Here is a 23,886-nt window from a genome sequence, read left to right as displayed (position 1 = left end):
AGTTGATTTTTGTTTTGGTTAAAAAATAGAATCTAAGACATATCTCTGACATTGTCTCTGCACAGCTCTAAATGGCCTAAGGGTACTATCTAGCAGGGAATTCCAAAAGGACAAAGACACATGTCTCCTCCTTAAGACTTAATTCAAAAGGGTCTATTGATCATGTGAACAGAAAACACACTTCAGAAAAACCATTCCAGACACTAGAAAATATAGTATATGGCAACTTAGGCACGTAGGTCATCATAGTGTCCTGTTATCCAATCACCTGGGAGTATTTTCCTCTAAGTAGTCCCTTTGGTCATTGCACACTCTCACCCTTGACAGTGTTTCATGTTATTCTTTAATAGAGTCCCTGTCTATCTACTTCAAGAAGCCCTGTGCTTCTATTCATTGGACAGATCACATGGACCGGGGATGACTACAGGTGAGAGCAGGAACATAGTACTATTTTGACCCTGATTCATAAAGCCTTGAGTGTGTTTGTTTCTGGTCTCTACAGGGCTGCCCCTGGAAAACAAGAGCAAGCGTCCCTAGGCCTGTGACAAACTGGTCTACACAGCATTCACTCTGAAGCTACAAAAACACTGCTGAGATGGGAGACGATACATTTGTAAAGCTTTGGTCTGTGTAGAGCAAGAAGGCCCTCTGCCTCTGACACTGAGTGGGGAAGGTCACTCTCAGCAGTCTCACCTGCCAGTGACATCTCAGTGTCACTCAGTGATTTTAGCCTTCCCTCCCAGTTTTTTTTTTTTTTTATAGCTTCTCAGTCCCTAGGATGCAAGATTGGTTTCCTAGTTTACTTCCATTTGTTCCTTATTGACTGAATTCAGAGAAAGGAAAAGAACCAGTTTGGGGACAAAACCTGGCTTATGACACTTCCCTTCATCTCTCAAGCTTCAAAACTCTCTATACATAGAGGTTTACATAAGTAACAATTGTAGCTTCAGTACATAAAATAGTCTGCAATGAAAAAGACCCACATTTTTCATAAGGAATATACTCTCAGCACATTTCTAAGTGAAGTCTTTGAACTCAAATTGTTAGGCTATCTGCATTTTAAATCTTTTTAAAACCACTGAAAAGTGATGATTCCATTGGAAATAGCTGCAGACTTGGAATCAATCTCTGTACAAGTTTTACCCTGTTAAGAGTAAACTTCATACATGCTCTAGAGGAGCATGTGGGTTATAAGGGTTATGTGACTAAACTCATCCAAGGATTGTCTGAAGCGCTACCTTTGTGACTCAATGCCTTATCCGCATTGTAAAGGCAATCATAAGAACACGAGGGAATTATTGAGCTATAAAGACATTGTTAGTTTGGCACTGAAAAGATGGTAATCTATTATACTTTACCTCTCCTGTCTTTTTTTACTATACTTTTAGCCCACAAGGTCCTAAGCCAAAGATAGAAGATGGAACAGCTAGGATAACATAAGTCATGTAATTTTAAACTCAAACTGTATTTTTACTATATGCACATATAAAATGTAGAAAATTATTCTCAAAGTCTTACAAGAGAATGTTCTAGGGATTACAGTTCTGGTTAAGAACAGAACAAATCAAGAGAGATTTTCGAAGTCCTGGGCTGATCCTGGCCACAAGATGGCGCTCCAGCCCTTTAGCACAACTTAGGATGTCATGAACCTAGTGGGGACTGCTGTCTTCCTCTTAGGAAAGAAAGGATGTATGTGTGTATGGCACATGATTATGTAACGTGACTTTTCCAGGCCACACACAGCTTTACAGCTTTATGAAAATGTCCACCTGCCTTAGCCCACTTCCTGTTTCACTCTGGGATTCTGTAGTTAGGAATCTGATACATGAATACTTCCCTCTGATGCTAATATATGAGTGTTTGGTTTTTCATTTCCATTTTCACTGGGGAAAGGGAAAACAGTATGGATGCTGAAAATAAACAATTTTAAAGATTTTTTAACCCTTTATTACTATTTGAACACCCATGCAAACACCCTGCAGCTAGCAGTGTACCACCCAGACCTGCATTCTCATGCCTACTGCTTCCAGTTCCTTCCACAGATACCATGTACTGTTGTTCTAGTCCTCAGCTTGTAAAGACCTAAGGCCCTTGTAGTTGAAGGCCTAAGATCTGTGGCTTTTGACTTTGTGTATGAGAACACCTGAAGTCTGTGACTCTCAGCAGAATACTGAGGATGACTTTATTTATTCTCATCTTGCAAACTAAGGCTACCCTGGCCCTTCCACCAGAAGAAAATTCACACACTCAAAATCTTCAGGCCAGACATGGTAATATATGGTTGTCATCACAGCACCTAGAAGGTAGACACAGGAGGATTGGAGTTCAAGGTCAGGTTTGGCAATACAAGTTGGAGGCCAACCAGCAGTCAACTCTGGAAGACTCCAACTTCCTCCCCATTTTGTGCCCCCCCCCATCTTAATCACAAAGCACAAACTTCGTGTGGTGAATGGAATCAGAGCACTCAGAATGAGAAAGGCTGAGGTTAGAAGATCACAAGTTCAAGTCCAGGCTGTGCTACATCATGAGACCCTATTTCAAAACAACAACAAAACAAAGAAGTTAACTCACAGACACAGGCACATACTCTTGAAAAAGAAATGCTCAACTGGTGTTTGCATTCTCACTGATACCTGTGTATTCAGCTGCCTGTCATTCACTAACAATAAAAAAGTACTGATTTCAGAAAAATGTTCTTGGAGGAAAAGTAATGAGAAAACTAAAAACCATAAACCTGCCATTGAGGAAAGAGTTGGATGCCTTAATTATTCAGAGGACCTTTCAGTCAGGTTTGTGCTACATTAAAATTGCAAAGTGGTCTAATGAGTTTAATCTATCTGGTCCTTTCTGTGCAGAAGAGATGAGTCACGAGGTCATTTACGATGGAGAAAGGTTATCTCTAAGCCTGAGAACAGCTTGCTGAAGATGCTTCCCCGTACACGAGCACCTTCACATCAAGGCAGCCGGTTACCGAAGGCCTGGAGACATTTACCATAGACTGACAGCGAATGAGACAAAGGGATGGAAAACGCTCAGCTGACCGACTTGACGGAGATGTTCATGGGTAGCCTGGCAGGTGGTCACCAGGATTCAGTTCTTGGCTCTAGGACAGGTGTCACATCCAGGAAGGGCTGTTCCTAAGCCGGCCCCGCCTTTTAGGTTAGCACTGGGCTCTCTGACCCCAGATGGAGGCTGGACTGCTAAGTTTGAAAGTTCACTTCTATTTGCTGAGTGATAGTCAATTACATTTGCAAGCATTGGTCAGCAGTGCTCACGGGATGACAGAAACAATGATTTCTGTCCAGCATGCTTCTCATTTAAGTCACGTATGTATCTTCCCTCAAGATTCAGGAGAAGACAAAAGGAGTTTGACAAATTCTGGGTGTGGGGGAGTGTGGGTTGGTGGGGTTGCAAATTGGTCCAGCCACTATGGAAATCAGTGTGGAGAATTCTCAAAAAGTTAATCTACCATACGACCTAGCTATACCATTTCTGAGCGTATGTCCAAAGGACTCAACATTTTGCTACACAGATAATTGCTCAACTGTGTTCATCACAATAGCTAAGAAATGAAGACAATGTCCTTCACCTGATGGATGGACAGTACAAATGTATATACACACTATGGATATTATGCATACCATTCTGCTGTACAGGAAAGGAACTCATGAACAGGCAACTGTATGTAAGCATATGGAATTAGAAAATCACATTGAGTGAGGAAACCCAGACTCAGGAAGACAAACCTGAGATGTGAATATATAACACCTGGGTAACTGCAGAAACCAGGGCTGAGCAATAGAGTGGGGGATAGCAGTATATGTGATCTAACAGGGAAAATGGGAAAAATGGGGGGGGGTAATTGGGGATGGGATGGAGATGAATACAGAAGGGGGTAAAATAATAGGATGTCTGAAAAAGTTATGAGGAATCATACACACACACACACACACACACACACACATATATATATTTATATTGGTTTTACGAGACAGAGTTTCTCTGTATTGTTTTGGAGGCTGTCGGTCCAGCTCCGCCTCGAACTCACAGAGATCCATCTGTCTCTGCCTCCCGACTGCTGGGATTAAAGGCGTGCGCCACCACCACCTGGCTGAGGAATCATATTTTTGTCTACCTAAAAATACCTATAATACATGTGAATCTACATATCATATACGTATTTATTTATTCATTTATTTTTAAGACAGGGTTTCTGTGTGTAGCTCTGACTATTCTGGAACTCTGTCTATAGACCAAGTAGGCCTCAAACTCAGAAACGCACCTGCATCTGCTCCCCAAGCTCTGGGATGAAAGGCCTATGCCGCCATGCCCAGCTCATATACAGTGTAAATAAAACGCTCCCATCTAGGCACACCTTGGCAGCAGCTCTCTAATTGGACTTGAGACCCACTCAATAAGACACAAATTATGCCTGGCACTGGAAACCTAGCCAACTGCCTAGAATTAGTGAGTTCGTGGATCTTGGAGAACCTAAAACTACGACTTTACTAAACTATCATAATCCCTAAATACATTCTAAATATTATCCTAATACCCACAGAGAAGTGTAGACCTTGCCCCTTATCAAGGGAACTTCTTTTGCAGCAGAAGGAGCCAATTACAGAAAACCACACCCAAACAAAATGCAGAACTACGAAACCCCGTCACAACTGATACATCTACAACACAACTCCTGTACCCAAGGCTCAAAGATCACCGTGGGAGATGGAGCAGGTAGTTAAAAGTCAGAGAAACAGGAAGTTTGCTATGATATTGTTTCTCCTAGGGATGTCAGAGAAGCTGTAGCCATGAAGACTCAAACACTGGCTGTCTAAACATGACTTGAACAAGAAAGGAAGACAGCAACAGACATGGTAATACAGGAGGGAAGCTCAACTCCAGACAAAGAACCACAGGCAACTAAAGAAAACCAGGAGTAGGAAGAGTCTTCCCCAATACCAAACAGTCAGTTCAGAAGCATACATGCAAATAACATGCAGACCAAGCAGGTTGTATTACACATGTAGGCATACACACATAACAACAACATCACTTAAAGAAAAAGAGGCCATAAATCTGAAAGAGAGCAAGGAGAGTGGGTGGCACATGGGAGGGCTTGAAGGGAGGAAAGGGAAGAAAGAAGTGATGTAACTATAACATCAAAAATATTTAAAACTTTTTTAAAAGTACAGTTGTTTGGGAATTCCCAGAGATGCTTTGTGGGTTGTAGATTCATCTGTCTGTAGAGTATCCGTCTGCCTAGTGTGCACAAAGCCCCGGTACCACATAAATTGAGCACAGTGATCCCAGCGCTTGTGCGGAAGAGGCAATAGGGCCAGAAGATCAGTTATCCTCAGCTACATAAAGTCTGAGGCTACCTGAGATCTGGTCTCAAAAGGAACAGCAATGGCTACCACTCTGTGGCGTTTTCAAGTCGATTCTCAGGAGGCAGAGGACACAACATTTCAGCAGTCGCAGGAAACTGAGGACACAACTATGTCCCACGGCTTAGCCAGATCTCATTTCCCAGAAGTCACTGCTGATGGGTCCTTGAAGGGAGTGCTGGGTGCTCTGTTGACAGAGTGAACCATGTTAGTTCTTCAGACCCCTTCATGTGAAGCTCAGGAGAGCCCCAGTTCATTTTCAGGAAAACAAAGTGATAGGCATAAAGGACACTCCCTTGAATCCTTTTGTGAAGTTCTGGGTGGCTGGAGTTGTTTTTCTGGGTCACCTGCCATTATATCCTCTATGGGACAAACACTTGGTAGGCCAGTAAGATATCAGAGTACCAAGCATATCTGGGTCAGTGTCTGAGCTCATTTTCCAGTATCCCAGGAAAAACTGAAAGCACCCATCTCATTAAGTGACAGAAGAGTGATTTCACTGGTAGTTGGTTCCATTTTCCCCTAGGCCTACCATTTTGTTACTTTAAGAAAATTGCAGCCTGCCTCCTGCTCGCTCAAACTCAGTGTGGCATCTAATCTATGGTAAATCATTCGCTCAACCACGTCTATAGAGTGAAAGTAGTCTCTCACAGGCCTGTAATTTTCCTAGAAGTCTCCGTATCTTACGTTTATCCCAGTTTCCCTTCAGGAAACGAGCTTTCAGAAAATTGGTATATTTGAAGACAAGGCCTGCAGACTGATTGGCTTAAGTATATCACAAGGTAAAAGGTTATGCATTAAAAAAGATGAGAGGAACTTTTCCCCTCTGATCCAGGGCACTGCAAACAGATGTGCTGGGAGCAGAGTGTGGGTGTTGAGCAGAGGAACAGTAGAGATGGCAGAGTCGAGAGAACTAAGGGAGCAGAGTATAGCCTAGCACCTTGATGCCATGACTTTCCAAGTTCAGTGCATTACTGAAACTTTGAAACTTTACCAGACACTCAGAAATTTAACATAACCAGCGAAGTATGAGCAACATATTCTTGGAGAACGGTCCATCTCTACACTATACACAAGGTCCATTTCAGCATACAGCAAACTTTCTGGTCCTTTTAGGAAGGGGCACTGCTAGGGAGAGCTGGCTCTGTGGACATTTGGACATCTTCTCTCTTGGGCTCATCTCCAGTTTGTCCTGCTTCTGTGTCTCATGCTCTTGAAACAGGCAAGTATTTTGCTGAGCCAATGCTGTGTCTGTCTACCCCATGATTTGGGAAAAGGACTTCCCAGCATAGACACTTGTGAGGTTTAAATGTCAACCTGTCTGGAAGAAAAGATGGATGAAGCTGGGCGTTGGTGGCGCACGCCTTTATTCCCAGCACTCGGGAGGCAGAGGCAGGTGGATCTCTGTGAGTTCGAGACCAGCCTGGTCTACCGAGCGAGTTCCAGGACAGCCTCCAAAGCCACAGAGAAACCCTGTCTCGAAAAACCAAAAAAAAAAAAAAAAAAAAAAAAAAAAAAGATGGATGCTCATGTAGGCGGTAAAGCTCTACTTCCGGGTTTGTCCCTGAGGGTGCTTCCAGAGGACGGGCACTTGGATCAGAGGACAAAGGAAGACCCACCATCACTTAGGGTGGGAGGGCATTGTCCCATCCATGGAAAGGCAACATTTCCTCTCTTCTGGAAGTAGGAACCCATCTCCTGACTGTACATTCTAACACCGGGCTCTTATATCATGGTTCCTCCACTACTCAGGCCTCAGACTAAGCTGTGTTGCCATCTTTTTTGGTTCTTCAGTTTATAGATAGTGTACTGCAAGAGTCTTGGTCTCCATAATCACAGGAGACAATAAACTGTGTAACAAACTCCCTCTCATGTCTCTCCTCCTGTATCATACTAGTTCCTTCCCCAGAAAACGCCGAACAATGCAGGACTTGAGTAAATAACAAGTAGATGAAGGCAGTACATAATTTTCATTTCATTGCCACTGGCACTATTGTTTTAAGTAATATTACTGACTTAGGGCAGAATAAAACCCATTAATAGGCATTAATAACAGGGGGCATGTTTGCTAGAATGTATGTGGCTGGAGGAAACTGTTCAAAATAGGTTTTTGGTATTTACTTCCAATTCTTCTGTGGTTTCAAATACACACGATTAAGCACTTTACAAGTAACAAAGAGTGTATCTAACAAGAAGGCCAAATAGTGCTGAATATGACTGTCATTTTGATGTAGCATAAATTGTAGACCTTCTGGGCTTAAAAAATAATTCTTAAGTTTTGATGAGAAGTGTCTTAAATGGTCTTAAAATCTTAGATTACTCTTGCTATTTGGGTGTGTGCACAAGCCACAGTGTGCACATGGAGGTCACAACAACCTCTGGGAGTCCCTTCTTCCACCATGTGGGTCCTGTGGATGGAACTCAGGTCCATCGGGCTTGGCAGCAAGTTCCTTTACCTGCTGAGCCATCTCGATCTTTCAGTGTTTTCAATTATTCTGATGACAGGCCATACAATCCTTCTAGAAACTCCTTTTTAAAATGCCCAGTAAATGGTATCATAATTGTGATGCTTAAATTCAACATGAAAAATTATCTCCCTAAATGAAAACAAAAAATGTCAATTCAAGCCGGGCGTTGGTGGCGCACGCCTTTAATCCCAGCACTCGGGAGGCAGAGACAGGCGGATCACTGTGAGTTCGAGACCAGCCTGGTCTACCGAGCGAGTTCCAGGACAGCCTCCAAAGCCACAGAGAAACCCTGTCTTGAAAAACCAAAAAAAAAAAAAAAAAAAAGTCAATTCAAACAGTGACCCTTCGAGACAGTCATCTGAACCAAAACAATCACTGTTGCTTGGATTTCTAAAATACAGATGTCTCCAGAAGTTTCTTTCTGTACTTTATGGAGTACTTATCTGTGGGGAATCCTTAGCCACTGCTCAAGGGAACTGCAGCTGGGACTCGAACTGGGATTACCGCAACAGTCACTTCTGGAAGAGCTCTATAAACTGAGAAGCACTGGAGCAAGGAACAGCAGTTGCTTGTCAGGTTGCAAGAAAATAAAGAAAAAAACCCAGGGGCTTTGAAGCACCTGCCAGCTGCCTAAGTACAAAGGCTTACCATGAGAGGTCGAGGCATGGTTCCCGAAAAGGCTGTTTCTCTTGATGTTATTTTTCAAACAGAGAAATGGCTTCTTTTACATTTTTACTACTCTTAACACTTTATTTATTTATTTTTACTTTGTACAAAATACAAAAATGCCAATCCAAAGAGTACAGACCAGTAGTGACAGGCACGAGGCTTGACAGCAAATTGTGTCTAGCAAGACGTTAGTTTTCAAACTTTATTTTAGTGAGTACATGCACTATATAAAACAACAGTAGCAACAACAACAAAAACAACACACGAATCGGCTACAGCTTTCGCTAGCTCCACCCCTTGCTACCTTCAAGCCTTTTGGTAGAAGTGAGGGAAAAAGAATTAAAAAGGCAAATGACATTTCTTCCATAAAATCAACAATAAAATGTCTTTTTTTTTCCTCCTGTCACACTGATTAAACTTCTCTTGGAAAGTCACACATATAAACAAAAAACGAAACAAAAATGTTGAACTGGATAGACAGCAAATGCTCAAGGGGGGTGTTAGCCTAGGTGACTGGTCAGCAGTTGAAGGAATCTTTTAGACATCCTGAAGCCCGCCTGTTCACTCTTCACTCGCAGCATCCTGGCCATCCCCCACTTTCTTCTGACACTGCCCTGACCAGAAACACTTGCATCGCCAAACTGCTGCTATGAACCGGTTTCGATAGGGAAAGCAGTGTACAAAAATATTTAACAGAACTATGAAAGACGTGGGGAGGGGAGTCGTTCTTCACACCAAAGTCGTCTTGGCTTTGCATGGGTTTCTTCTGTCTACTCCTCAGGGCTTATTGATCTGCCCCTGGAACAAGATAGCACCTAGAGGATGGAAGAGAGACACAGTTGGAGCAAGATGGAAGGCGCTGCATGCTGATCTGTGCCCTCTCTAGAACTTTCTCCAAGGGCAAACATAGTCTCCACCTTCACTGTGCGAGATGGAATCCACTACTCAGATGTGGTGGCTGCACCGAGGATAGTGTGACTAAGAAATGGAAACTTTATCCTTTTAATGAAAGTTTAGGTTAAGAAGCCACAAGTGGTGAGACGCTCCAGTGTTGGACTGACTAGCTCTGACACACAAACGAGGACATACAAAACAAAGAGACAAAAGAATAAGGAGCCGGGCGTTGGTGGCGCACGCCTTTAATCCCAGCACTCGGGAGGCAGAGACAGGCGGATCACTGTGAGTTCGAGACCAGCCTGGTCTACCCAGCGAGTTCCAGGACAGCCTCCAAAGCCACAGAGAAACCCTGTCTCGAAAAACCAAAAAAAAAAAAAAAAAAAAAAAAAAGAATAAGGAACTACCCCTTCTGACTGAAATAGCAGCAAATGATAAAACCTATTAGCACCCACAGTTTATGATGTAAAACCAACCTTTGAATAAAGGCATGTTTATACTTCATAAATAAAAGAGAGGGACTGTTACATCCTTATCTTAGTTTTTATGGGATATATTACTTTCATCCATATGTATGTGTGTGCCTGACTGAGATGATGTGCACTGAATGTATACAGGTGCCTACATAGGTCAGAGGGCATCATCAGATCACCTGGACCTGAAGTGTCTGCCAATTCTAGAGTTTACATATTATCCTTCTGAGGTCTTTGATGGAGTTGAAGACAGTTATGGTTTTCCTTAGTTACTATAAAAGATAAGTTACTCCTAGTACTCGGGAGGCAGAGGCAGGTGGATCTCTGTGAGTTAGAGGCCAGACTGGTCTATAGAGCGAGTGGCAGGATAGGCTCCAAGACTACACAGAGAAATCCTGTCTCAAAAAACAACAACAAAAAAAACAGATAAGTTACATATAAAACTTTATATTCCTAAAGATAGGATAGATGATAGAATATTTTTTTTTTTTTTTTTTTTTTTTACGAGACAGGGTTTCTCTGTTTTGGAGGCTGTCGGTCCAGCCTGGCCTTGAACTCACAGAGATCCGCTTGCCTCTGCCTCCTGAGTACTGGGATTAAAGGCGTGCACCACCAATGCTATTTTCTTAACTGTTTTGTTATATATAATTTTACTATGTTAAAGTTAAAAGCTAAATCCGATGTTGGTGGAGCACACCTTTAATCCCAGCACCCGGGAGGCAGAGGCAGGCGGATTTCTGTGAGTTCGAGGCCAGCCTGGTCTACAGAGGGAGTTCCAGGACAGCCTCCAAAACAATACAGAGAAACCCTGTCTCGAAAAACCAAAACAATCAAAAAAAAAAAAAAAGCTAAAACCCGCCTTTTTATTTAAACAGAAAAGAGGAGATGATGGGGTAATGTCCTTCTGTATATATGTTTCTCTTATTGGTTGGTGAACAAAACACTGATTGACCAATATCCAGGCAGGAAGTATAGGCGGGGCTAAGAGATGAGAATTCTGGGGAGGATGCAGAGAGGAACCACCAGAGAGGCGTCACGTAGCTGCTGAAAGAGCAACATGCTGGAGCAAGATAAGACCATGTGGAAATACTTAGATTAATAAAAATGGGTTAATAATTAAGAGAGTAAGCCAATAAGAAGCCTGAGCCATCACCCAAACAGTTCATAATTAATATAATAATATACTTGGGGCTAAACAGCCATGGGACCTGGCAGAAGAGAAACTCCGTCTCCAACAGACCATTGTAAACTGCCTGATGTGGGCGTTGGGTACAGAACCCCGCTTCTCTGCAAGAGCAGCAAGTACTCTTAACTGCCGAACCATCTCTCCAGCCCTACTTTTTGCCTAGTTACTTTTTAAAAACATTATTTTTTAATTATGAAAAAGTTTGATCAGTTCTTTTTAAAATTTCCTGAACTTAGTGGGTTGGTGGGATGGCTAAGTAGGTAAAGGGTTTGCCATGTAAACATGAGGATGTGAATTCAATCCCTAGCACACATAGAAAAAGCCAAATATGGTGGTACAGACTTATAGCTTATATCTCACAGAGACAAGGAGGGTTCCTGGGGCTGGCCAGTCAGCCAGCCTAGCCTAATCTTCAAGCCTCGGGTCCTTATCTCAAACAAACAAACAAACAACAAACAAGGATAGATGGCAACCAACTTTGACCTCTGGCTTTTACACATGCATACATGTGCACATGTATCCATACAGCCACCCCCATACCCTACACACACACACACACCACATAATATACACACACACTACACACACAAGTACACATACCACACATATCACATACCCCTCCACACAAATAAATAAATATATATATATATATATATATATATATATATATATATATATATCAATACCTCACCACCCCACACACCCCGCCACACACACACAGAAGCTAAAGATCAGAGCCCAGTTTAAGGAATGAACTGTGGTGCTAAGATCTACTGCATGGACAATTCCCAAGGCATTATATCTGAGTGGCCTCACAAAACATGAATACAGAGTGTATTGCAAAAATTTAAGGTATTTTTGGAACTATGAAGCGTATGCTGAACCTTCTTAAAAACTACCACTTTCACCAGGCGTTGGTGGTGCATACCTTTAATCCCAGCACTTGGGAGGCAGAGGCAGGTGGATCTCTGTGAGTTTGAGACCAGCCTAGTCTACAAAAGCTAGTTACAGGACAGCCTCCAAAGCTACAGAGAAACCCTGTCTCAAAAAACCAAAAACCAACCAACCAAACAAACAAACAAAAAACAAAACAAAACGACACCCCCCCAAAAAAAAACCTACCACCTTCTTCTAAACCTACAGTCTGGGCAATATTTAAAAGGTCCCATCAAACTGTGTAACACAGACTTGGTTTTCCTTCCTCTTTAAAGTAGGTTGTCATGGTATCTGCAGTGTCACCTACTAGGGCCCACACTGATGGGTGCAACTGTAGCTGGAAAGCACCTGTCTGAGGATGGAAAGCCAGGGATGAAACAGAAGAACCACTCACCTGTGGGATTATGTCGGATGAAAAACAGGAAAGGCCTGTCTACTATAAACCAGGGAGGTGATGACCTTGCAATTAGGATTGCAGCTATGGAAAGAAGAAGATGTGTTAGCCAGTCAGCAGAGGGCCAGCAACCCACTCCCTGATGCTGGTGTCTGAGGAGACATGTGCTTTGTCTTATAAGTTGGCAATGCTATAATGGTCTCAATGGTCACCATCTACTGAACACTGGGCTGGGCTTTTCACTGTCTCCTTTATCCCGTAAAGGCTCCATGTCCAAAAGAGATGTACTTAGTCCTCATAGACTTCTGAGGACTGAAGGACATAAAACACATTATAGCTCTCAGGACAGAGACCACCGCCAAATAGGCATCCAATGTATATTTGTGATTATTATAAGCTATTTTTATTCATCCCATCTGCCATGCTGACGGAGCCTCTGGACCTCTTTAACACACTTTCTGCCCATAAAGCCAGCTCAGAATGCTCAGCTGTTGGTTCTGTGCCTTCTCCTTTGGCATATCATTTTGGTACCCTTTGTGATAGCAAAGCAGCCACCTGCTTTACGAAGCATGTTTTATTATTCTTGTCATTCTGGGGATAAACCCAGGACAGCGGGACTGTTGAGCAAGTCATCTGCCAATGAACCACTCTAGCCTGAAAGAAAGCTTCTTCAGACACATAGATATCGGATCTGTCTACTCTGCTGACAGATGGCTGGTTCCCTTTAACAAGACCATGAAGGCTAGCAAAAGGGAGAAGGCTGGCACAGCTACCGGTGTCTGGTAAAATGGCTCAGTGCTTTCCTCAAACTTCTGAACGACGTGAATGACTTGGGCTTGCTCTTAGAAAGTAAATACTCGAAAGTTAGGCTGGGCAAATTGCTTCACCCAGAATTACAAATAAACAGTAGGCAGTACAGACTCAATTGTGTCTCCCTAAAATTCCTGTGTTGGGGCACTAAGCTCCTAATATGATTAAACTTGGAGATAGGCCCTTCACGGAGGTTACAAGGGATGCAGAAGGACCTAGAGGTGAAACTCTGACCAAGCAGGACTGATGTCCTTATTAAGATAGGGAGAGGCAACAGGGATGTGACAAGACCATATGAGCACACAAGCCAATGAAAAAGACCTCGAGATAAGCCAAGCCTGACGCCACTCTGACCCCCAACTTCTGGCCTCAAGAACGGCGGGAAATAAGTATCTGTTAAGTTCTCCAGTCTCTCGCATTGTTATGGGAGTCTGAGATAATTGAGCAGTGACAGGGTGGTGACTGCAGCCTTGGACTTGGTTTCGTACACTCGGCCGTAGTGGTCTTGAAATTCCTAGGAAAACTTAGAACGATGAGTTTTTATTCCTTCCTGTTCAAATACGGCTCCTCTACAAATCATGCAGTTGGTCCTGACTGGAATATTAGTTAGCAAACCTGACTAATTACTTGGTCAAATTTAAGATGCAACAATCACCTAGAAAAGACAAAGGGCATTTTAAAAATACCAAATCTAGTACTCTAGGTCTTTATGTTAAGTGCTATTTTAAAGTGACAGAAAAAAAAATTGAGCATTTGCTTGCGAGGTGATAAGGTGCTGATTCTGTAGAATAAATTTGTTTCATGACTAGAAATAGTCAACCATCCAGCGGGATGTGCAGTGAAGTTATTCTGTGAGCTTACAGATCAGAGCTCAATCTCCTCACTCCATCACATTTGGGTGACTGGTGGCAGTGATGGTGCTGAAGGGGGCAAACGTAGGTTTTCTTTGTGCATAAGCTGCCAAGAGGCCATGGGCGATGTTCTAATGATCAAGGAAATACACACAGCATTCCTGGTGCAGTCCTATAAATGATACTGATTTTTCATGTCGTCCTGGGGGGACTGATGAGCTATGCTCTCATACTTGCTATTATGTTTCCATCTAAAGGGGGAGGGGCTTTCCTACCTCCTCCTCCTCATCACCATGAAATACTTCATCTACCCATACTCACTGCTGTCCCCCAATGCTCAGTCCTCCCCAGTTCTCAGCTGGAAACGAGTCTCCCTAAAAGTTTGCTAAGCTGATGGGTCCACTGGAGTGTGTCTGCTTCCCTGCTGGAAGTGGCCTTGTCACGTGACCCAGCACTTACTTGTGGCTGCCGAAGCTTTGGTTCCGTCTTCACTGACTTCAATTTTTGCTTTTTGCAAGATATGAGAGACATGAAGGCTTTCTGACCCTGTTCCCAGAAAACACAAAATCAGCACTTGTTCAATGAGCATGCCATCTCCAGTGTCAGGAGTAACCGCAAAACCATGGCAACTTCCAGTTTTGTAAAAAAGGCTCCAAAGCAACTTCTGACCATGACACAGATTGAGGGCATCAGGTGGCTGTCATTTGCAGTGGATTTCAATTTCTGCTAAATGATTTGTAATTGTTACTTCTGGGAGGGATCCCCAGGCCCCAAATGTTTTAGCACATCTAATCGTTTCAACTCAGATCACTATTAATCACTAAGAATGAAAAGAATAGATATTTGTAAAGATACCATTTTTCCAGACGAAGAAAGACAATGGCATTGTCAAATTATAGACTGTTCATCCCAGAAACTGAGGCTCATAGGTTAGGAAATCTTTCCATAGTCACATGGTTAGTTAGGCATAGGGAAGTGCTGGCTTTCCCAGCCCCAGCCACCAGCACAGTCATATGAGAAGGGAACCTGGAAAGGGGCAGGCACAGAACTGCAGCAGTGTCTTGGGGACCCTCAAGTGTGGACCCTCATTTCCTTTTCGCCAGAGCCCAAGCCACAAGTAATTCCCAGGGGGTAGCAATGTCCAGGAGGACACCAACTCCAGTCAGCATGAGCTGACGGGACGTGGGTCTGGATGAGGAGAGCAAAGTGCTTCTTTTGGGTCACCTGGTTTTACATCATATGACTAATTGTGACGAGGAGTGTGTTATGTGACTCAGGTCACCTACAAGGTGAACGAGAACAGCATAAGGAGATTTAGGAGCCCTGGTCCTCCTGTTTAGCATTCAGACTCTAACAGGTGATTCTGAACAAGAAGTGCTTCTCAAATATTATTAGGTCAAGGGATTCCATTAAAATAAAGGTTGTGACTCAGGAGGTCTGGATCAGACCCAAGATATGCATTTCTAACACAGTCACAAGTGATGCTAATGTTCTGGGCTGGGGATGAGTGGACCTGCAGTTCCAGCGAAGGTTGTGTGCGTGCGTGTGTGTATGTGTGTGTGTGTGTGCGTGCGCGTGTGCACGTGTGTGTACTCAAACATTCTTGAGCATATCACTGGAATTGGTAATAAAACCAATTCTCTACCAGTCAAGGGATAAAATACTCGCTGGAGTACTTTGCATATCAGAGCTGTAGCTTTCTTTGGAAAGTGTTGGAAATGTAGAAGTAAAAGACCTGAACCATTCAAACAACTCCAAGAAGAGTTGCAGAGGATGGCAAATACAGGGAGATGATACAAGGCATGCCTTATTAATAGCTGCTTGGGTGAAGGACAGTCCTAATCAGGCATACTGATTGAGTTATTTCAGATACGACAAAATACATTTCTGGATACAGGCAAGCCTATACTTGCTCTGTGGAAATAAACTAATATTTTAGAATTAAAAAAAGTCTTCAGATTTTTTTTAAACCCAAGGGAAAAGTTTGTATTCAAAATTAAAGAACAACTAGGTCCTAATTGAGAGACAAACTCTGGAGTTACAAATATTGCTCAGCAGTACAGCACAAGTCTAGCAAGCACACAGTCCTGGGTTCAAGTCCCAGCACAGAGAAGAAAAAAAAAGACCCAAGTTTTTGGATAACAGGCAATACATGTAGAAGTCCTTATTCTTGTGGTCCCTTGGGCCTCACTTGAAATGAAGGAGTAAATGATGAAAGGTGGTTGACAGGTTTACAGTCAACAGCATCCTTTGACAATACATCAAAACTTGCACAGAGTTGGGGCAACACACTCCTAATTTTTACTTTTCTTTTTGAGCACATAAGGACCCGTAACATTTTCTTGAAGTTTAAGTTTTCAACTTGACATACTTGTTATTTTTGCAAAATTTGCCTTTGATGGCTCAAACATCTCAGTAATGCCAAGGGCTTTCAGTGGTTCCTTCAGATCTGTCTGTGCCACAGCTGTAAATCTACATGAGAACAGAGAGTATGGTGAGGATCAAAATGCTGTAAGTGATTCGAACATGACAAAATCGGTGCATTATTTACAAGCAGACGCTGTAAGGGAGACCTTTGTCACCACTCTGAACTGTAGTCTGACTTCTAACCCTGATATTCCAATGCCAGGTAGGTAGACAACATACCCTCACTCGCAGTGAGCGTGACAATGGGACATGGCACTCCGTATCAGATATTTGGTTAAACATTATTCAGTGGCTTTCTATAAGAGTGGTTAGGATGCAGTTAACATTTAAGATGCATTCATCTTTATCTTTTAAATGTGTAAATATTTTGTCTACATGTTTTTATGTGATCCACATGTATACACGGTAAAAAAGCAGTCAGAGGAGGGCACCAGATCCCCTGGAACTAGAGTTATAAGATGGCTGCGTGCTACCACGTGGGTGTTGGAGACCAAATCCCCTGCAAGAGTAGTAAGCACCCTTAACCGCACAGCCACCACTCCGCCCACCTCGGGAGGAAGAGTTCTAATGCTTATAAATGTACTACTCTTGACTACTTAACTCAGGCTAGAGAATTAATAGCTCTTAGAATTCTCTACTGCCACTGAGGTGTGGCCAGACACTCTGGAGAGTCAGAAAGCTGGTAATGATGAAAAGTTCACAAAGGAGACAAACTCCATCACTCCCTCCGCACGCTGGAGCTGGTTTGAACTGTTAGGAATTAGGATGCACCAAGAACTGGGGCTATTTTTGCCCTAGCCTCGAGTTATAACATCAGAAATTCTACCTATAATTTACTTTGGGGGTATAAAAGAAAAGCTGCCTTAAATGTGGATGCAAAGAACTTAACTGATCACAGCCTCATGGCTTTGGCCTTTAGTAGTGTCTAGCTGATATCTGACTTATCAATGACATTCCTTATCTTACCAAGCTCCTTAGACTGCTGTGTTCTCATCCATACTAAATGAAGATATGTGTGTGCTTTTCAATTCTCTGAATGGAAATTGTTACAGTTCATGAATTTGCACCCGTGAGGAGGTACTAAGGCCAAGGCCTCCCGCTTTCCTTGAGTATCATTGTTACTACACCAGAAACAGGCACTGCAGGGTCTCAGAGAATGCTTTTAGAAAAGACAGCCTGGTCTCCCCCCCCAAAACACACATTCTACATACAAACCTTCTTAGTTCCCTGGTTCTACTATGCAATATGACAATTATCCCTTGAGAAGTGCATCCTTTCTTTCAAGGGAAGGGATACTTGCTTGGGCAGGACCAGCTGCATCCTCTTGGGTACCATGGTGTTCATCCAGCTATCAATGGTCTTGGTACTGATGTGAGGGATGATGGCAGAGAGTGGGGTGGAGCTCTCAGTTGGCAGGGCGATCAACATGCTGATGCTTTCACCATGGTAGGGCAGCTCAATGAAGTTGTACCATAAGCCATTTGGGGTGCTGGTAGATCCTAGAGAAATCAGAGGCACATTTAGTGTATGCCTGATGACTTCTAGACAGGGCACAAGTTGCTGGCGGTCACCAGGGAAGCTGTAGGGAGAAGACAGCAATCCAGTCCACAAAGCTCCCTTTGCTACAAATAGCTCCCTCAGAAGGACAAAGATAAGGACAATGACTTCTTTCTTCCCTGTTGGAGAATTCTCTGTCTTCAGTCTAGACAGAATGCCTCTGGGCATTGCTAAACTCACTTTAATTCTGCTGAATAGAATGTAAGTAGATCATTAGGTACTCACCACACAGAGCTTTGTAAGAGGTTGACCTTTACATGGGTAAAAGAATAAATTAAAGCAACTTCTGAGATTTTCTTTTACATTTTACTTTGTTTTAGAAAACACCCTGAATTGTATTTAAGGTGTACAATATGATGGCATAGGCAAGACACCGCAAAAGCATTTCTATAGTGAAGTCAATTAGCAGCCCCATCACTTTTCATAGTTACCTGTTTTAAAGTAAAAAGGAACAAGTTAGCTGAGTACCAGGTTTCATCTCTGTTTCCCAAATGCAGATGCAGGATGACCACCTGCCTCCATTAACTTCCCACCAAGATGCACTACACCTTCAAAATGCCACCCAATATAAACCCTACCTTCCTTTGACTGCTTTGGTCAGGTATTACCTCACAGCAACAAGCAAAGTAACTAATACAGCAACCGACAACAGACTATGGCAGGAACTGTACAGTACAATTGGGCAGTCAAAAGGTCCCTGCTGGCACTTCTAGATTGATGGGGGATTTCTAAAATCTTTATTAAACATTGAACCTTTAAAGATAAACTCTGTGAGCCTGGTGAGGTGACATGGCCTCCCTGTGCCATCCCTCTACACAGACGGAAGTGTGGGGATATTAAAGTATGGACCTTGTAAGGTTGCTGGGATGACAACATGAGAAAACATGTATGTAGTAGTAAGCAGGGTGCCCATGAGACCCTCCTCTACCTCCTCTATATGAAGTACCACACAAGAAAGAGAAAAGTAAAAGTGAGCTCCTGTCATTTTCACTGGACCTTTCTTGGTGGAAGCCCTTGGCCAATCATAGCTTTTGAGGTGAGGAATTTTAGACAGGCCACACCTTCAGAGTAAGAGGACAGAAGGTCAAAGAAAGAGAGAAGACAGCCAAGAGACTGAGAGCAAGCTTTGTTCTGTGACAAGTACTCTTAGAACAGCCACCATAGGATCGTAGAATTTTCCAGGGATTTGTGGCATCTCTTGTTCTCCCCAACCATAGGCTGCACTAGGCTGTAAAACAGCATAGGAATCCAGTGTGGCCTGACTAAGCCTGGAATTGCTGTAAGCTCAAACCAGCCTGGATTCTGGGTTGGGATGATCCAAGAATCAAAGTTAGTATTCTTCATCTTTACATTTAGCCTGATTGATAAAACGGTCTCAGTAGAAACTGAAAAATCAATGAGAAAGTGAGAAGAAAAAAATCACCTCCTAATGAGCCCTTTAATCCTTGAGGAAAACATCAAGTTCTAGTGGAGCTAATTCTTAGAAACTCTGTAATGTGGGAAGTAGTTACCAAATTATTGCTCTGGGGCAGAAAACAAAGACCTGGGGAGATTAGCTGCTACAGAAGTATGTATAATTCAGCTAAAGAGGATTGAAGCTACCATTCTATGCTGCCACACATCTGTTTGACCTTTTCTATCTCTGCGTCTGACCCCAAGATTGGGTGACCAGTGCCGGCAAGCAGGCTGCATCTACCCATACCCATGCTGTACTCGTCAGCTTGAGAAGTGGGCAGATGGATGGCCACCTCTGTTCTCTCACCCACCCCAGGCACTACCATACCAACCCATCATACAGAGGACAAATGTGAGACTGAGAACACAGGCTAGAGACAGAGAACCAACCGGACTCAAAGTCAATCTGAACAGCTCACTCAGTCAATGACTCCAGTAAAATTCATCAAAACAATGTACACATGCAACACACAGCACAATTTGGCACATAGCACAAACATTCATACTGATGGAAATGGTGCCCGACCAGTTTTTGAAACAAGATCTTGCCATAGATTCCAGGCCAACCTCAAGCACAAGATCTCTCTCAGCCAGACGCAGGGACTATAGAGTGCAGCCAGGATGATGCCTGGCTACCTTACTTCTGGAATGATTGGCTACTTCTCAATTTAGACATAGAGCTGACCTACCATGGGGAACCACACATTGGCAATGGGTGTGCATTTCCCCATTAGGGCAAACCATACAGGAAAGGCTATTTGGGAGCTGGGGTCAGGGCACAAGGCCTCTGCCTGTCCTAGGTCTTCCCTTTAAAGTGTCATATTCTAAACTGTGTAAAACCCTGTATCTTCCAAGTACACCATGTGCTCTTCTGTGAGGACAATTTCTATAGTGTATAACACACAAGCAATTCCCTCACTCCGAAAAAGAAACAAAGAAGCCCTTTCTCTTAGATGAATGACATAATTAAGAGTCAAGGATTAAAAAGTGTTAAGATTGGAGACTTTTCTTAGGAGATCCATTTGGAGTGAGACCTTTTCTTCTAGAAAGGTTCTTATAGCATTCTGATTCCCATGTTAAGTCCTACAAGGAAGGACATAACTCAACTCATTGAAATGCTACAAAAGCTTTATGGTCTGGAAAATCAAGAAGAATATTTTAACTACTATCGGGTAAGCATTAGAAATGGCTGTCCCTATAATGATCTTTGGCTACCAGTCAAAGGGAATTTTCTGACCCCACTTGAATAGAAACTGTAAAATGTATTCGGAAACAACAAATGGATCCTCTTGAGTATGGTTGTCTACATTACAGACTAAGAGTCCAAAGCGGACCTGAGGACAGCTGACGGGGAAGAAACGAGGTCCAAGCCAACTAGGTGAGTCAATAAAAGAGCTATGTTGGGAGAGCTTGGCAGGCAAGGACAAGAATACACCTAGTCTTGGGAACCACAACTTAGTGGGAATTAATACTGGTGGAAAGATATGAGCTGGAAATGAAGAAAGGGATCTAGAGATGGGAGACTGTGGGGACATCTCAGTTAGTAAAGCTCTTGCCACAGAAGCATGAGGACATGAGTTCAATTCCCAGCATCCATATAAAAATGCAGATACAGTGCAAACTCCTAATTCTAGTTCTGGGGAAGCAGGGACAGGTGAATCCTGGAGGCTCAGTGGCCAGCTAACCCAGTTGAATCTGTGGGAGACCCTGCCTCAAAAAATAAGGTAGACAGTGATTACAGAATATGCCCAAACGGGGACCTCTGACTTCCATATGTACCCTCAGACCCAGATACCTGCACACATATGAGCATGTGCACACATATACATACAGAGAAGCCTGCATACATATGAGCATGTGCACACATATACATACAGAGAAGCCTGCACACATATGAGCATGTGCACACATATACATACAGAGAAGCCTGCACACATATGAGCATGTGCACACATATACATACAGAGAAGCCTGCACACATATGAGCATGTGCACACATATACATACAGAGAAGCCTGCACACATATGAGCAAGTGCACACATATACATACAGAGAAGCCTGCACATTTGTTGTGTTTTCCCCCAGGATAAGGTCTCTACAGTATAAATTCAAGCATTTAAGCTGAGCATTTATAACAACTTTGATCAGCAATTCCTATTTAAGCAAATTTCCTCTAGGAATAGTGATAAAAGCCTTTACAAATTTATGTATAAGAACACTCACTGCCAGGTTATCTATTAGAGGAAAAAAGTAACTAGCTAGAAAAATATTATATAAGTTTATATTATGAAATAATGTGCAGCTAAAAACAGTCTTGTAAATCCTAACAAATTGATAAAAAAAGTTCAATGATTATAGTAGCTAAGTAATAAAATAGATTGCGGAATAAGCATTGCAGTGTGATCCTATGCATGCAAAAAGACTTTTAATGCATCCTACATATTTATAGAATAGGTCAAAAATTATATACATGGAGCTTAAAAGGGTTTTATCCTCCAAGTGGGAGTAGAGGAGCACATTTTCTTTCTCTTTATGTATGTGGCAGCTGGTTTAGCAGTGAACCCTGATGCCCTTCCACCAAATAGTATGTCAAAGCTCTTCCTAAACAGAAATCTGTCCTTGAAGGCTTATTCATTAGGAGGCTCAGTCAGAAACACCGTCCTCCCTTTTTATTTTCCTCCCTCTCCAGAGACACCGAGGACATCTTGGGAGAGAAGTAAAGAAGGCAAATCTTTGAAAGGCAGTGTTTTAGCTAAGGGAATTAAGACATGGCTGAGGCCCAGGAAACACCCAACAGGACACCGTGAGAGTCTTGCGGGTTTGGGCCCAGCAGCCTCTTGAGTCCTGGCTGGTAGCATTGGTGAGGAGATGGGCAGAATGGCCAACAGGCTAAGAGGTCTGCAGTCATTAAAATGAATGCCTGCTTGGAGCCCCTGCAGCCTGCTGGATCCTCCTCATAGGCCCAGGCGTATAAACCCATCTTATCCCGACAAGCTGCTTTGGTACCCAAGTTGTGAACTAGGGAGTGTATGACACTCTTACACCACACAATCCAGAAAGAAGCTGAGATTCCAGGTAGACCCAACGACAGGCACAAAAGTGAGGAGAGAAGGATGAGCCCACCCTGCTCACTGTCCTGACATTTAAGGAAATGGGATAGAGGTGAGACCACTTACACAGACCCTGTTCTGACTCAGTACAGCGGTCACAGTGGACAGGAGACAGATGTGCCATCAGGCTGGGCCATCTAAGCACGGCTTAGTGAAGGCATTATACAAAGCGCAGGAAGAACACAGAGCAACTGCTATGGGTTGGTTATAGACAGCGGTCACCATTCTCAGCCTTAGCGGGTAGGGTGACCTACAGGGAAAGGGATCCCTGATCACACTCCTCGGGAAGGAGCTGAGACTTTCAGTGGGAAGAAGGCTGCAGCCCATTGTGGGGAGAGACTGGGAAGTCAATGCCCAAGCCCTTCTCTGGTCCCCTGTAGTATCTACACTGGCCACTCCCACAGGAAGCCAGGGAGCAAGAGAGCCCCAACAGGCAGCCTCAGCTGCAGACAGGATGGAAGGAGATAGGAAAGGAGGGTGAGTAAATCAAGGGAGAGAGACACTCATTCCCTTTTCCCCCACCCACCTCTCCTCTAACTTAACTGATAAGAATGCAACTGAGGGTGCAGTTTAGTAATAGAGTGATCACGTAGCCCACCCAAGGCCCTGGGTTCGATCCTCAGCACCACAAAAGAGATGCATTTGTGTACAGCAGAGGTAACAGCACACATGCATGTCCTTGGATAAGTCAGTTCTGGACTCAGAATAGGCTCCCACGTGCTTCTCTCTGGGAACAGATCACATACTTAAGAAGAGCAGGCTACCTTCTTATAAAAAAACTGTATGTCAGCAGGGTGACGATGACACACTCCTTTAATCCCAGCACTTGGGCGGCAGAGGCAGGGAAATCTCTTGGGCCATGCTGCTTGAGGACACCCTTGGAATGCTGGCAGCACCCCCAGTGCCTATCTAGACAGAAGTGTTCTATTTTAAATGGATCCCTATACAGTCTGTTGAAAGCAAAACAGAAAATTAAAACACTAGGATTCTTTAGATATTCGTCTGGGAGATTCAGACATACAGTTTTTTTCTTTTTCCTCTTCTGTGAAATAGCCCTAGCTGTCTAGGAACCCACTTTGTAGACCTGGCTGGCCTCAAACTCACAGAGATCCGCCTGCCTCTGCCTTCCTGAGTGCTGGGATTAAAGGCATACACTACCACCGCCCAGTCTAGTAAATTCTTTTTTTTTTTTTAAAGGGAAGATAAAAAAGAAAAAAAAGGGGGGGAAGGGGATACTTGGCACCCAGGGGGTCCAGTATAGATCGGAGACT

At 43.3% G+C, this 23,886-nt stretch overlaps 1 protein-coding gene across 1 annotated transcript in view; it reads right to left on the bottom strand.

The window, feature by feature from the left end:
• Nucleotides 1-8,574: 8,574 nt before the first annotated feature.
• The window catches only part of Serpine2 (serpin family E member 2), a 60,290-nt gene continuing 44,978 nt past the window's right edge, over nt 8,575-23,886 (bottom strand). Inside the window, exons 5-9 of the mRNA XM_040753233.1 lie at nt 17,793-17,991; nt 16,437-16,537; nt 14,525-14,611; nt 12,405-12,488; nt 8,575-9,336 (exon numbers count right to left, since the gene is read on the bottom strand). Of these exons, the coding sequence (XP_040609167.1) occupies nt 9,299-9,336; nt 12,405-12,488; nt 14,525-14,611; nt 16,437-16,537; nt 17,793-17,991 (509 nt within the window). The 3' untranslated portion in view covers nt 8,575-9,298. The remainder of the gene's footprint in view (nt 9,337-12,404; nt 12,489-14,524; nt 14,612-16,436; nt 16,538-17,792; nt 17,992-23,886) is intronic.

The sequence above is a fragment of the Mesocricetus auratus genome, unplaced genomic scaffold (assembly GCF_017639785.1).
Source record: "Mesocricetus auratus isolate SY011 unplaced genomic scaffold, BCM_Maur_2.0 Super-Scaffold_100010, whole genome shotgun sequence".
NCBI classification, from domain to species: domain Eukaryota; kingdom Metazoa; phylum Chordata; class Mammalia; order Rodentia; family Cricetidae; genus Mesocricetus; species Mesocricetus auratus.
The sequence above is the reverse complement of the archived record's forward strand: the minus strand, read 5'-3'. Positions and strand labels throughout refer to the sequence as shown.